Source organism: Trichechus manatus, unplaced genomic scaffold (assembly GCF_000243295.1).
Source record: "Trichechus manatus latirostris isolate Lorelei unplaced genomic scaffold, TriManLat1.0 scaffold00058, whole genome shotgun sequence".
Lineage (NCBI taxonomy): Eukaryota > Metazoa > Chordata > Mammalia > Sirenia > Trichechidae > Trichechus > Trichechus manatus.
In genome coordinates this window covers 14,162,885-14,178,944 of record NW_004443994.1, presented here as the reverse complement: position 1 = coordinate 14,178,944, position 16,060 = coordinate 14,162,885, and the positions used below count along the sequence as shown (strand labels likewise).

Sequence of the window (16,060 nt, the reverse complement as noted above, 5' to 3'; positions counted from 1 at the left end):
ACACTGTTGTCTCTTGGAAGTAAGTTATAAATCCTTTGAGTAATATAAATGATCTTTAAGTGACAGAGAAAAAAATTTATAGACCGTTATGGAATTGTGGGATACTTAGTCCCTTGAAAGGAATATTTTCTTTCCGTATTGTAATCTCAACTGCTTGAGCTTAATATATAAATAATTTCACTTTTCTAATACCTATATACATGTACAAATAAACAGATCAATTTATTATATACATACATTCACACATCATATATATAGCCATCTAAATGGCTTCTTTGGATTAGTTTGCAATATCTTTTGTTTGCTATGAATTTCTTTATCATGTGAGTTTTTACAATCCATAGTTTTTATACTTTACCCAAGATAGTAATCCTGATTTACATTTGAAATCATTTTACCTTTACCAGTGTGCATTCATATATACTTTTCTATCTAATTTTCAGAAAAACCCTGTACAGCAGACAGGATTATCTTCATTGTAAAAATCAAGGAATTGGCGAACTATAGTACTAAGCAGTTGTATCCAAGTACAGCCAGAAAGTGGAAACAATGAGGCTTGAACCCAGTTCTCCAGACTCCTGTTAGTGTTCTCTGAGGCACAGGGTTACTCATTGTTCCAATTTCGATTAATCATTAAAAAAACACCAGTTGCTGTTGAGTTGACTCCAACTCATGGAAACCCCATGTGTGTCAGAGTAAAACTATGCTGCATAGGATTTTCCACGACTGATTTTCAAAAGTAGATCACCAGGCCTTTCTTCTGAGGTGCCTCTGGGTCTTAATCTTGTTACATTCCTGGTCTTGAAGCACCTGTGGTTTGAGTCCATGGTAGTCTGTAGAGTGAATGGGGTTGGAAGAATACCCTCGTCCTGCCACAACCTTTCATTCTAACTAAAGATGCTGCCTTTCATAGACTGTGATACCCATCTGACTATCACTGACAACTGTGCGATAAAATTAATTATGCATATCATGGATTAGATGAGTATTCAATTTATATCTACATAAATATATCATTGTATTAAATCAAACAAAGACTTTTAAGGAGAGAATGTAAATAAAAAGGAACATTTATTTAGCATCTATGCAAACAGCTTCATATGCTGTCTTAATTACCTTGTACTGCCATAACAGAAAACAGTGGGTAGCTTGAAAGAACAGAAATTTATTTTCTTACACTTCTGGAGGCTAAAAGTCCAAATCGGGGTCTCTCCTGTGTCAATTCCTTCCTTGTCAGTAGCCCCAGGCATTCCTTGTTTCCCTGGTGTTGGTTGGCTTGTAGATAATCGTCACATGAAGTCTGTCCTTCGCTTGTGTGTGTCTGTCTATTCTGGTCTTTTATAACTCACAAGTGATCAGGTGTAAAATCCAGCCTACACTGGTATGACCTTATTAACATAAAAAAAGTAAAAACCCTATTTCCAAACAGGATCAACTCCACAGGTACCGGGGCTGGGATTGCTGGACAGAAAGACTAATTTACTTGCCGAAGGTCCTAATATCTAGTAAGTGCTAGAACTAGCATTTTAATGTGCAAAGTCTGACTTCAGAGGCTTCACTCTTATCCAATGTACTCTGTTGACAAATAATGGCAGAAATAAGTAAACTGGTGTCAAGATACTTTAAAAAGATTTAATGAACAAAAGTAAATAAAAAAACATTTGTTAGACTACTTTTCTTAAAACCAAGGACAGAAGTCAGAGAGCCCGATGCCCTTCAGTGGGAGCTTGTTTAATGAATTCATATTCAATCTATACATTTTAATCCTCTTGTTAAAGCAGCATCATTCCCCAAATCAGGGTTAGAAAATGGGGACTAAGGTAACACATCACACTTTCTTCCTTGGGAAGAAAGTGAAATTTCAGATACAAAAGTACTTTGAAAAGTGAAAAACTTAGGATATTTGCTATCAGCTACATGTTTTCTCCGTCAGTAAAGCTAAGAGTAGTGACACCAAGCCCAGAATACGACCAGTAGTGTTGTATTTGTCTGTTACAATCTTCTTTCTAAAAGAAAACATACATGGGAAATAAGAATTGATCTTTCCGTAGAGAGAGGTCAGCATACTAGAGCATTGCCCTTTTCTGTAAGCCACTCCCTTTTGCCAGGTACCTGAGGCAGGTCCATAGTGTTCTGTGCTGTTCTCTCCACTTGTGTGGGATTTCTGAGGCTCCTTCAATGACAGGTGTGGCTGCTGTCTGTCTTTCCCGTGACAGCTTAGCTGCCGTTCAAGCAGATGCCTTCGAGAACAAAAGGTGCCACACAAATGATTGCTCAGTCCAATTAACACGGAATAAGTGATCCAGTGAAGTAACCCAGACAGAAATTGTAGAATATGAGTAATTCATAAATATATCTTCTCATAGCTATGGAGACTCAGCCTTAAAAGCTTATTCCTCTTATGTTACCTACTAGATGATAACATCTAACAGACTATTTATTATCTTCTTAATGTTATTTGCAGTTGTGCACAACTTAATATAAGCACAAGGAAAGAGTTTGCTATAGATATTGCTGCTATTTATTGTATAGTTGTTCCAGAGGGAGGTGCTTGGAAAACAAAGCAGGAATACATATTTCAAAGAATTTCAAATATTGAAAAATAACCAGCAGATACCCAAGAGGAATGCACTTAAGAAGGAAAACATTTCAGAAAGAAATTGTACTAGAGAAAAGAATCACAAAACAAAGATGCAGCCTAGAGAACCAGCCACCAAGGATATGGGGTCACTCTTTACCGCTAGATTGAAACCTTACCGCAGACACATTCTGTGCTATACACACATCTATATCTCTACAGTAAAATTTGATACACATATGTTGAATGATTAATTTAGATAAACCAAGAAGACCAAACTTGTTGCCTTCGAGTCGATTCCAACTCATAGCGACCCTATATGAGAGAGTAGAACTGCCCCATGAGGTTTCCAAGGAGCGGCTGGTGGTTTTGAACTTCCCACCTTTTGTTTAACAGCCAAATGCTTAACCATCACACCAGCAGGGCCCCTTAATTTAGATAGCACTTGTTAAATAACATCACATTATAGCAAGGCTTAATTATAACCATATACATGAAAAAAAGCAGCGTTTCGAAGTTAAAACCACAGACTCTATAGGCAGACTGTCCAGGTTAGAAATTGGCAGTGCCACTTAATTGTTCTGTGAGCTTCAGCAAAGTTACTTAATCTCTATATGTCTCAGTTTCCTCTCGTCTAAAATGGGGATCGTAATAACATAACTTGTCTCATACGATTGTTGTAAGAATTAAATGAGTTAGTATGTACTAATCACCTACTGACATGCCGTGTAATTAGAATAGTGCCTGTAATATTATGAATAATTGATAAGTACTAACAAATTTTCTGCAATATAAGCAGACTTGTAAAACTTATTTTCATTTCGGAGAACTTGGAAAATTACCATTTTCAATAGCTGTTAAGGAGATTTTCCTTTGATAAATAAATTTTGAAATGCAAAAAAAAAAAAAAAAAAACCCAGTAATTTTATCTAGAGTAACAAACAAAGTATGTGGACTTTTAGAGAGATAAAGAACACTATACATATGCTACACTGGGCTGTTTTATTTGTCAAATCTTTGCCAATTTCTCTTTATTCATAAACTTTCTTCGTCTCACTGAAAGGTGAATTAAAAAATCATTTCAGTGTCATTTTGAAATCATCCTGGTATAGACACATACTTTATTTATTAATATGCCACCTACTCTCAGGGAAATCTTTCTTTGATAGATGGGTATTTGCAAGTTTCATTATCTTTTATATTTCACTTAAAGTTGCCTCATTTTTATTTTTTGTAGCACTTTGTTTAAATTTACTAAGGTTTAATACTTTACTTTGATTTAAGCTTTATTTTTTCCTTGCCTTAGGCTGTTAAGTTTGATAAACTACAGGATACATAAACCTATCTTAATAGTAATAGCTAATGTTTATTGAGCATTTATTATGTGCCAGGTCTCAATGCTGTGTATGTATGTATGTATATAAAAAAATCTCTTTTAAACCTCACACCTATGAAGAAAGTGTAATTATTATCCCTACTTTATCAGTGAAATAGTGGAAGGTCAGGGGGATTAAGGGAACGGAATCAGTAGGATAAGATATATATAAATAGAAAGAGATGGAGGGAGAGGAAGAGGGAGTGAGAGAGATATGTTTATTTATTTTAGGGATTTGCTTATATGACTGTGGGCACTAGCATGTTTGAAATTAGTAGGGCAGGCTAGCAGGCTGGAAACTCTCAGGCAGGAGCTGATGTGGCAGTCTTGAGGCAGAATTTCTTCCTCCTCCAGGAAACGTCAGTTTTACTCTTAAGATCTTTCAACTGATTGGATGAGGATTACTCACTGCTTTACAGCCACATCTACAAAATAGCTTTATAGTAACACCCAGATTGGTGATTGAATAAGTAGGTGCCATAGCCACTTCGGGGCCCTTGTGGTGCCGTGGTTAAGAACTTGGCTGCTAACCAAAAGGTTGGCAGTTTGAATCTACCAGTCGCTCCTTGGAAAACTCATGGGGCAGTTCTGCTCTGTCCTATAGGGTCACTATGAGTTGAAATCGACTCGATGGCAGCGGGTTTGTTTTTTGGTTTTGGTAGCCTAGCCAAAGTAGACACACAAAGATAACCATCACAGAAACTTACACAAGATCACAGAGCTGGTCATTAGAAGAGGAAGGGCTCATACTAAAGTCTGTCTGGTAACAAAGTTACTGCTTTTAAGTACCACACAGCATCATAGTTAGCAGAGAATAGAGTACAGCTGGACCAGAGTACTGAAGGGTCCGTAGGAAAGCTTCTGATGCAGTGCACTAGGGCACAAGGGGTAACCTGTTACTTGTGTGGAGCAGAAGGACTCTGTGGGCTCAGACCTTGAAACTCTAAATGTGTATGTGAATTGGGGTGTGGCTATGTGGGCTGTATGCATTATGCAAGCCATAATCCAAGCTCTGGCTCATTTTTCCTCTCTTTAAACTAACATCCATAGGTCAGATCATCTAACCAGCGCCCTCTCAAACATGTACAGGGAGAATCTGACCCAGTGACTGTTAAATTGACTAGAGATAAGTGCAAAGTGGGTGAAAGCACAAGGAACTCAGTTGACCTTGTCAGTGTCTTGCTCCAAGTGAAAAAATGAAAATTAAATTTTACCGAATCATTTTTCTTGAGAAAATCTCTGTGGGTATGGTGTGTGTGTTAGTAATAGTACTTTGCACGTCTTTAAACCCGGGGCCATTAAGTCGATTCTGACTCACAGCGACTCTATAGGACAGAGGAGAACTGCCCCATAAGTTTTCCAAGGCTGTAATTTTTAGAGAAGCAGGCTGCCGCATCTTTCTCCCATGGAGCAGCTAGTGGGTTCTAGCCACCGACCTTTCAGTTAGCAACCAAGCATTTTACCACTGTGCACCAAGGCTCCTTTTGCACTTCTTTACATAATAGTTATTTTAGTGGTGAGTTTATAGAAAATAATTATATACGTAAAGCATTCTCTCTGCCTTAGTAGGGCAAATAGTGACAAAACCCAGATTAGGAGTTAGTAAAGGTAGGATTTTAGAATATTGCAAGTACCTGTGGCACTTTTATCCACCTTTTACATTCTCTGTGCCTTGTTTTTGATCTGCCTTACAGATTTTTGCTTATTATATCACCTTGAAATTGCATAGCACTTCAGATTGTTTGTGGTCATTTTAAGCAAGAAAATGAATAGCTGTACAACATAAGCTATCTTTATCATATAGTAATATGAGAGGGGATACTAGAGTCTATATTTAAATCTAGATATGTAGCATATGCATATATTGGTTTGACTAACCAAGTGTAGGTAAAATTGCAATCATCCCTTAATAGATTTCAAGGGAAAACATTTTGACATTAGATTTTAGAGTATACATTCATCTATTTTCATGTAATTCCCTTTCTCCACTGCCCCCTGGCTTTCTAAATGTTTTACATAGATAACCACACATTTATGTGATGGTTTCCATGTTTCCAATATACCTAAGAATATTCCTGTATGTCAAAAAATGAACATACAGTCTTATGCCGATTTAATTTATAGAGAAACCAAGGTAAGGCTACTTGAGTGACTTGCCTAACCTCTTTAAATAATTAGGATAATTAAAAAAAATTAAAGATCTTAAGCAAAGAGTAAATTCCTTTGGAGGAGAGAATGGAGGGCTGCTGGATGGGGAAGAAAAATATTTAGTGTAATATGAAGAGACAGCGGGGGTTTGTTGCTGGTTACACACTCAACCTACAAGCATCTTCAGCTTTGAGCTCAGGCGTGGCGTCTACCTTGTCTCACATGACAAAAGTCATCCTTGAGCCACATTTATTATTTATTTGTCCACTAGCAGCTACCCATTGCTCTTCATTTAACTATAAAACAAGCTGACACCTCTCTAGAATGACTCATTGGAAAATGAGTTTTGAAGAGTAAATAAAATTAAACTATACATTTCCACCTGTGTTTATAGAATTGAGATGAATTATTTCTCTACTTTCCTATGGTGAGGTGGTTACTATGATATTTGCTCTATTTTTAATTTGGGAAAAAATATTAATCCGCTGTTCATTTTCTTTTCAAAATTTTGTATTTCTTTCCTAATTGTATAGGAATGCATGTGTGTTGTAGAAAATTTGGAAAATAATAATAAAAAAAATAGAATATCCATATTTCCACAACCCCAGATATAATCACTGCTCAGATTGTATAGTTTATATATTTTTATACAAAATTTGAGTCATACTATACAAACTGTTTTGTATCTTGCTAGTTCATTTAACACTATGGGTTTTTTTGTTTGCTTGTTTTGTTTTTGACTATGGTCTGACACCAAAATTTTCAAATACTGGTTTTAATGGCTATATTCTGTTTTATTTTTATTTTTTTTTAAGTAGGACTCATTTAATCATTCTGTGAGCATTTAGGTATTCTGCCTATTTTATTTATTTACTTATTTATTTATTGCAGTTTTTGTTTTAATATAGGGGAATCATATCTCTTTGTTTCAATTTGCCATTCTTTAATTACAAATGGAGTTAAGATGGTGTTTTTTTCTCTCAACTTTCATTATTTTTGTGTATGTTTCTTATTGCTAGTATGCTCATTGATATTTTAGAAACTTCTTTACATAGTAATTTTATTTAAAAATATTTTTTTCTGGTTAATCATATACTTTCTATAATAATTTTGAAATGAGAGAAGTAGCTGAGTTTTTTTGGTAAAATATGACATTGATTTTTCTTTGAGTTTTTCTCCCACATTTTTGTTTTTCCTTAGAATGATCTTTCACTTTCAGGAATTGGATATACATCCACATTTTCTTTTTTTTTTTATGGTTTTTATAACATGAATTGCCTGACACTTTTTATCTATGATATGAAGAAATAATATATTCAATTTGTGTGTATTAGATACATATATATGTTTCTGTATATATACATGTATGCATACATATGTGATTTGTGATGTGTACTTGGTCACATATTAAAGGTATTCTCTGTTACATTGTGGGTTTTTTTTTTTTTTTTCTGTTAATTTGCCTATAGTTTTTTTTTCTGTCAAAGGTTTATTTTAATGATTACAGATTTCTACTTTGTTTTAATATCTAGTATGATAAATTCCTCTTCCTACTAATGATAAATTTTATAAACATTTTATTACTTAGGTCTGCCAGAACCAAATAAAGACCGCATCTTTGAAGGCCTGACACAGGACCAGGGATTTTACACATCTAAAGACTTTTTGCCACTTGTAGCTAAAGGCAGTAAACCAGGTATAATATATTATCTTTTATTCTTAATGGCACTGCTATTGTTGCATGTATTATAAATTATATTGAATACAAGCTCAGTAGGATGTTGTTCAGATGTCAGATTGATTCTTTGAATAACACCCAAGGAAAGTAAAAAAATCCACAGATGACGTATTGCCAGAGTCATTCTTATAATCCAACATCATCATAATTTTTTCACTGTATTATATGCAGATATAAACTGCATCATTAAAAATTACTTCAGTGTAAGAGAGCCCATAACAAACTTTAGAAGATATTCTTAAGAGAAATGGTAGGAGCTACCATTTGAGAACTTTTTTTTCTTCTTCTTTTTTTAAATTGTTGTAAAAACATAGGTAACAACATTTGCCAATTCAAGTTTTCATTTAGTGTGAAACCATCACCAGCATCCATTGCCATCCTCATAAACGGAAACTCGATGCTAGCTGAATAAAGATTTCTCTCTTTCGCCTCCCCTTCTGCCTGGTAACCACTGTTAAACTCTGATGCGTATACATTTGCCTAAATGTTTCGTATTAGTGAAATTATACAATATCCATCTTCTTGTGATTGACTTACTCACTGAGCATAGTATTTTCAAGGTTCATCCATGTTGTGGCATGCATCAGAACGTATAGGACAAACATAATATATCTTAATTGATTTATGTCCATGAAGGCAGAAATATTCAAGTTCTCTAACTGATTGTAATTTTATGAATGTAAAGCAAAACACCTTGGTATGAAGTCTGAGTAGAATTACCTCATGCACGCAAACAAGAACAACTTGGAGCTAAGCCTGTACCATGGTATGGCTTGGTCAAAGTCATGATCTTTGTGATGAAGAAGCTGTACTGTTTTTTCAGAAACGTGATGATCTAAATCCTTTAAAGATATATTTCTAAAGAAGCCTGATATTCCAACATCTAATTATACGTGTAAAATCTGTGGCATACAGTTTTCTCCCCAAATTTTAAGAAACTTTTTGTATTAGATCATTCTGCAGAAGTTTAAAGCTGAAGATGTGTACCATCTCTACCTCCCTCCTTCCAGGAAAACTGGATGCTTGCTACTGAGGGTCACAGTTTGTAGAATTACAGAGTGGCAATTGTATAATCCCCAGTACAAGTTCTTCCAACCAAAATGATTACATTTATGGAGATTATAGGTTTATTCAATCCATGGTACCATTTCAAAAATTATAGTAATTTATCTTATCAGCACTTTTATTTAATTTGATGATAGAACACTATCTAGTATATAGAGAACACCTTTTTTTTTTCAGTAAGGCTTATCATATGGGTATCAAATCTTTATACAAGTGCCTTGAGAAGTGGACACTCAGAAAGTCATATTTCTTTTATTACTGAATTTTGCAAACAAAACCCAGGAAAACCAGTGACATGGTGAAAGTTTTATTTTAACTATTAGAAGAAAATAATTCTCAAAAATTCTTCAGTTATATTCAGTTGTATTCTTCAGTTATATTCAATTAATTATTCAATATTTAAATTTTCCAAAGTTTGCTATACTATACATAACTACATATTATAATATGTAGTCATATAACTACATATTAGAATTTGTAGTTATATATAGCATATAACTATATAGTATATAGTACATACATAGAGCTACATATTAGAAATCTTATAAGATAACGTGTAAATGAAGTATTGAATGAATTACTGTGAATCATTAACCCATATGATAAGGATCATTTTTTCTTCAGACACACAGAAATTTAATGATGCTAAGTTAAAAATACATATCACAACGTTAACAAAGAGAGTTCTCATTGATTGATTATAGTTTGTTATGACCTCAACTCTTTAGAATGTGTTGTAACGATCCTTCTAGAAGGAAAAAAGGAGGCAATGCTGCTAAAGGTACTGACTATAAAATTACATATATGAGCATATTTTTAAAATGGGAATAAAACTGTCTTTCAATGAAGCAGAATAATTTGATAGTGACACTCCATCCTCGAAAACTGCAAGATACAATTTTACACTGCTTTGAGTACAAGTATCTTTTGAGCTGTCATGCAGAAATGGTTTCTCTACTTGAAAATGGGGTTTTCCTTTCATTGTTCAGGAATGTGCACCTGTCACTCTCCATTGCCATCGATACAGGGAGCCGTGATTGTACTCGGAGCCGGAGACACTGCCTTTGACTGTGCAACATCCGCTTTACGTTGTGGAGCCCGGCGCGTGTTCATCGTCTTCAGAAAAGGCTTTGTTAATATAAGAGCTGTCCCAGAGGAGGTAAAATGGAACCATCAGAAAATACAGAGTTGTAATGCAGAAGATTTTAAGAGATGAGACTATTAATCTATGGTTCCCTAGTTTAAATTATTAGAATGTTCTTGAAATTTGCAAATGCAAGTTAAAAAATTTCATGATAGTTTTATCTAATTTAGGCATTTAAAGTAAAATATATATGTGTATATATATATATACATACAAATATATTAAAATAATGATTTGAATAAAATGAGAAATTTATCTTTGTCAATATAGAGGTACTTTTTGTTCTCAGTGTTAGTATCCTTGAAATGTATTCTATTCAACTAGTAGCATTGTAATGCACTAAGTGTTCTATATCCTGAACAATAGTCACTGTTCTCAAAATGTCTGGAGATTAGGGGAACTTGGTAGTTAGAGACATTCAGAATTTTGCATAAGTCCTGTTTACAATCTGCATTCAAAGATATACACTTTGGTCGTACTTACAGTCAATTTATCTGCTGTTGTGAGGCAAATAGTATGAGGAGATTGCTTTGTACTTTTTAAGAAGAGTTCCAGTGTAAGCACTGTTCAGAACTAATAATTAGTTAACTTTCTAAAAATGACATCAGATTTAAAATTATTTTATTCTTATAAGTGGCCAGTGACTAGTCCTGTGTGAAGCATCAACTGGGCTACATGTACCAAGGACTCCTCAAATTGTAATACTATTAGAGAAAGATAAAGCCTTACAAAGGATATTAATTCTGAGAAGAAAAACCAAACATTTCTATAGAAAGATAAATTACTCATTTTAGCTAAATCAGTATCATGAATTTGATGTTGCTTTAGAATGCCTGAACGTATTTGGAATCTCTCTACTAGGCAGGAATTATAACTCTGTAGTCAGTAGGTAATTTGTCACATGAATATTAACCACATTACAGATTAATCTCACTAAAAAATCAGAGTCACTGCTAGTTCATCACTAGCTTTCAAAATGTTAACTTTATTTTCTCGGCTTTTCTTCATCCAATCTACTCTCTTACTTCCCACCTCCCCCCGCAAAAAAAATCCAAAGTAGAGATGTCTTATAACCATGGGAGCTTTTTTTTTTCTTTTTTCCTGGAGAGCTGTCTCAGACATCAATTATTGCAATCAAGTCATATTACACATAAAAAGGAAACAACCATTGTGGAGTTAAGCGACTTGTCTAAGATAGTAGCTTCAGAAAAGAGGACCGGAGCTGTATTTTACTCATCTTTGTATCCACTTGCATAGTACAGGGCCAGGGAAATAAGAAGTACTTGAAAAATATGCTTTGAACTAAATATTTTAAATCTTGTTCTTCTGTCTCCAAAGTCTGAGAAGTTTTCTGGATAAAAGTCTGATACTTTGAAGTTGGAAGGGGACCCCTGTGTGGCAGTATCAATTTACCTCACACTTTATATTATAGTCACATTACATAAGCATTACCAAGGATAACTAGAAACATATGATGACTGTTTCTTCTGTTGTAGGCAGAACACACACATAAATGAGACTAGATAATTATTTGAGAGGCTAGAGATAGACATTCATATATATATTTATTTATGTACAACAAAACCAATCAGTGCCCAGTCCTGCGCCATCCTTACAATTGTTCCCATGTTTGAGCCCATTGTTGCAGCCACTGTGTCAATCCATCTTGTTGAGGGTCTTTCTCTTCTTCACTGACCTTTTACTTTACCAAGCATAATGTCCCTCTCCAGGGACCGGTCCCTTCCGATAACTTGTCCAAAGTACACGAGACAAAGTCTCGCCATCCTCGCTTCCAAGGAGCATTCTGGCTGTACTTCTTCCAAGACAGATTTATTTGTTCTTCTGGCAGTCCACGGTATATTCAGTATTCTTCACCAGCACAATAATTCAAAGGCATCAATTCTTCTTTGATCTTCCTTATTCATTGTCCAGCTTTTGCATGCATATGAGGTGATTGAAAATGCCATGGCTTAGGTCAAGTCACCTTAGTCCTCAGAGTGACATCTTTGCTTTTTAACATTTTAAGAGGTCTTTTGCAGAAGATTTTCCCAATGCAGTACATTGTTTGATTTCTTAACTACTGCTTCCATGGGCGTTGATTGTGGATCCAAGTAAAATGAAATTCTTGACAACTTGAATATTTTCTCTATTTATCATGATGTTGCTTATTATTCAGTTGTGAGGAAGTTTATTTTAACCAACCTAAATTTATTGAGCACCTATTATGTGCTACCAGGCATTTTCTAGGTAATTTATATATAGCAGTCAGTGAACAAATCATATTGAAATTCATACCCTCATGGAACTTGACCCTAGTGAGGGAAGACACCCAAGAAACAAATAAATAAATCATCACAAAAATAGTATATTGAAGGGTAATTAGTGCTATGGAGAAAAAATAATAAAGGAGTATAAGGAGTTTATGGAGCAATGTCGTGGAAGAGGGAGCAAAGAAGGCCTCTCTGATGAGACTATTTTAAGCACAGAGGTGAAGAAATTGAGGGAAAGTAGCCATCTAAGAAAAATATTTTAGCATAAGGCAAATACATTCACCTGTGATTAAGGAAAGGGTTTTGGTCTTCTAGTAATAGACAAAAAGTCAGTGTGGCTGGACCAGAGTTAAGAAAGGGCAATGGGTGGCCTTCATAAACCTTTGGCTTTTACTCTGAGTGGAAGGGGAAACCACTGGAGTATATTCATCAGAAAAACAAGAAGTTCTGACATAAATTTTAGAAGGGCCACTCTGTTGAGAATAGACTATAGGGATGTAGGGTCAGAAACAGGGAGATTGTTGTTGCTACTGTTGTTAGGTACCATCGATTTTGACTCATAGCGACCCCATGCGAGAGTAGAAATGTCCCATAAGGTTTCCTTGTCCCATAAGAAGCAGATCTACTGGTCTTTCTCCCATGGATCCACCAGATGGAATTAAACCACCAACCTCTTAGTTAGCAGCTGAGTGCTTAATGTTGCACCATCAGGCAGGGAGACTAGTCAGAGGCTAATTGAAAGACTAAACTCTTGGCAGTGTAACTGGATTATGGGAAGGCAAGAATCAGAGTTTAGGCATAGCTAAATCAGAAGGCCAGAGCTCAATTGGCTTAACCTTGGTTACCGGAGTGTTCAGAGAAAGCCCTGGGTCCATGGGCAACAGGTCACATGCCTATGGTAGAGCTTAGCATAACTCCAGTGGATCTGGGGCTTAATTAAAACTAGAAGAATCAGTGTTTGGGTATTTCTTTATTATTAACTTACAAGAAACCTAATGTTTTTATATTGATGTTGAATCTACTTAAATGTGTGCTGTATGAGAGCAAGGGCCATAGTCATCTCTCTTGGTCACAGTTGTCTTCTCCCTGCCTAGCACAATGGATGCCACATATAGTGTTCAGCAAATAATTGTGGAATGAATGTTTTCTGGGGTGAGTCAGCAACCAGGGCTTCTACCATTAAAGGGGGCAAATGCCTTGCAAGTTAGATAAATGTTACAGCAGTAGGCCTTTGAAGGCTAATCTGGTAATTTTTAGGGAAAATTCCTCAGAATGAGAGGAGAAGTAATACGTAAAGCATTATTAGAGTATGGCCAATGCTTATGCTTCTTTAGGATTGGAGACTTCTAGCATTTGTAGAGATTCCAGTGTTAGCCTCTCTTGGCCATCACTTGGTTTTGTGCACATCAGAAAAAGACCCATGACATTGCAGTGCTAAAATTCAGGAAACTGGAAAGGCAGGAACTAGAGACCCAATATCATATCATGAATCTACTTGAAAACATAGGTTTATGAGATTTTATCTTAGGACACATTTGAACCCATATGAAGAATTTCATATCATGCACCATTCCTTCGCATTTGTCCTGTTCATCCTATGCTGTCTGCCTTCAACACACACTTCAATCACACTTTCTTTAAAAATCAATGAAGATTCAGGAGCAGGATCTTTGAGAGATTTTCTCAAATACGTGCGTTGTTTACAGGTCTTGGCCTCTTGGGTGAAATTTGGGAATAACATGATTTTCTGTTAATAAGATGCCTCACCATTAGGACTTTAAAGATTCTTACTTGGAAGGTCATATTTGCCTCACAATTGATGAAAACTATTAGTAGGCAGACAAGGTGACAGATGAAAAATGAAATAAAAACAAGAAAAGCATGTTGAAGTTTGAGTAGTTTAATTCGTTCATGTCAGCCTAGTTCCCAGATGTTTTTCAGAGTTAGTTGGGGGAAGAAAATACACAACAATGTAAAGTTCTCTTACCCTTTAGTAATAAACATGAATTATTACAGAGATCAGTTACGTTTAACATAGAAGTGTTTGAAACTATGTATGTTGTATGGTTAAAAACCAAGAACAATATGATTGGATCCAGAAATGTTTTCATCTACAAAGCTAGGAGATACCACGCAATAGATTCTGTGTATCCCATTTCTCTAATGATATGGTTCTCAAACTTTACTATGTGTTATAATCACCTAGAGGACTTCTAAGGGAGCCCCGATGGCGCAGTGGTTAAGTCCTCAGCTGCTAACTAAAAGACTGCCAGTTCTAACCCACCAGCCCCTCTACAGGAGAAAGATGTGACAGTCTGCTTCTGTAAAGATTATAGCCTTGGAAACCCTATGGGGCAGTTCTACTCTGTCCTATAGGGTCACTATGAGTCAGAATCGACTCAACGGCAACAGATTTCATTTTTTTTAAAGGACTTCTTAAACATAGATTGCTGGGCTCCAGCCCCAAAGTTTCTAATTCAGTAGATCTGGGGTGGACCTGAGAATGTGCATTTTTAACAAGTTCCCAGGTGATGGTGAGGCTGCTGGTCAGCTGTTCTCTTGGACTGTCAACATAGTTTCCAGCTATCTAATTAGAACCACAGCAGTATGCTGTTTGGGGGTACTTTCTATCTGAGTTAAGAAAGCATTAATGCTAAAGGATATAGGTTTGATGAAACAAAGATACGAAGACATCATCAGCATGTTGATGTACCTCTGATTCCAAATAGCTTTCAGGCTCCCTTGTGGCCTCACACACATGCTAAATAGGATACTACTGACAAACTAGTGCTTCTCAGCCATGGGTCCTTAGGGAAACCAGCCAATCACTCAGCACTGTCCTCTAAGACAATGAGGGAAAATCTGTTAATAATTCCCTCCAGTACTTTCTGCAAGCTTAAATAAGTGAGATTAAATTTCACAGGATAACAGAATCCCCCAAAATGCTGGTGTTAAAAGTTGTTGACAGATCAGATAGAACTGCAAGAGTGCTTTAGGCAGTTGGGAATCCCTAAAAGGAGGCATGAAGGTCAGAACTCAACAGACCCACTTGAGTTGATAAATATGAAGAAAAAGATTGGGAAAGGACTTTGTAGAAATGTATGGTACAAAATTATTTCAATAGCACAATCCTACACACAAGGAATATTTCAATAACTTTTTGTTCACACAGTCAATTTTCCAATAGCATCAAAACATGACAGATCCTTAATGCTAATATATTTTCAATAGTGTCTCTGCTAATCTCTAGTATCTCTTGAAGGAGCGCAGCTAGCACAACGGTTAAGTGCTCAACTGCAAATAAAGGTCAGCAGTTCGAACCTAGCCAGTGGCTCCATGGGAGAAAATACCTGGTGATCTGCTCCCATAAAGATTACAGCCTAGGAAACCCTATGGGGCAGATCTACTGTGTCCTACAGGGTCTCTCTGAGTCAGAATGATACATAAGAATATTTTTATTAAGTGCCAGATTGTCTGGTCTGTTAGTTCAAAATTTCCTTTATCTGTTACTGCAACTCTAAAATAATACATCTTCATATGAAAAAATGTGCCATTTATTTGAGTCCCTCTGGTACCTCCAGGTATATCCCCTAATAGTTCATTCAGGTGACATGACTGGTAGGCCTCCTTTCAGACATTTTTAATGTCAAATAATCATGTTACAGCTACATACATAGATACTTTTATCGTCCATATCTTGCTGGCTAAACGTGTTTTTCCACAAGTAACTGATGTTTTCTAG

At 35.7% G+C, this 16,060-nt stretch overlaps 1 protein-coding gene across 1 annotated transcript in view; it reads left to right on the top strand.

Annotated features, from left to right (window-relative positions):
• DPYD (dihydropyrimidine dehydrogenase) overlaps positions 1–16,060 on the top strand; it is a 926,643-nt gene that overhangs the window by 398,061 nt on the left and 512,522 nt on the right. Inside the window, exons 9-10 of the mRNA XM_023733350.1 lie at positions 7,690–7,797; positions 9,894–10,063. Of these exons, the coding sequence (XP_023589118.1) occupies positions 7,690–7,797; positions 9,894–10,063 (278 nt within the window). The remainder of the gene's footprint in view (positions 1–7,689; positions 7,798–9,893; positions 10,064–16,060) is intronic.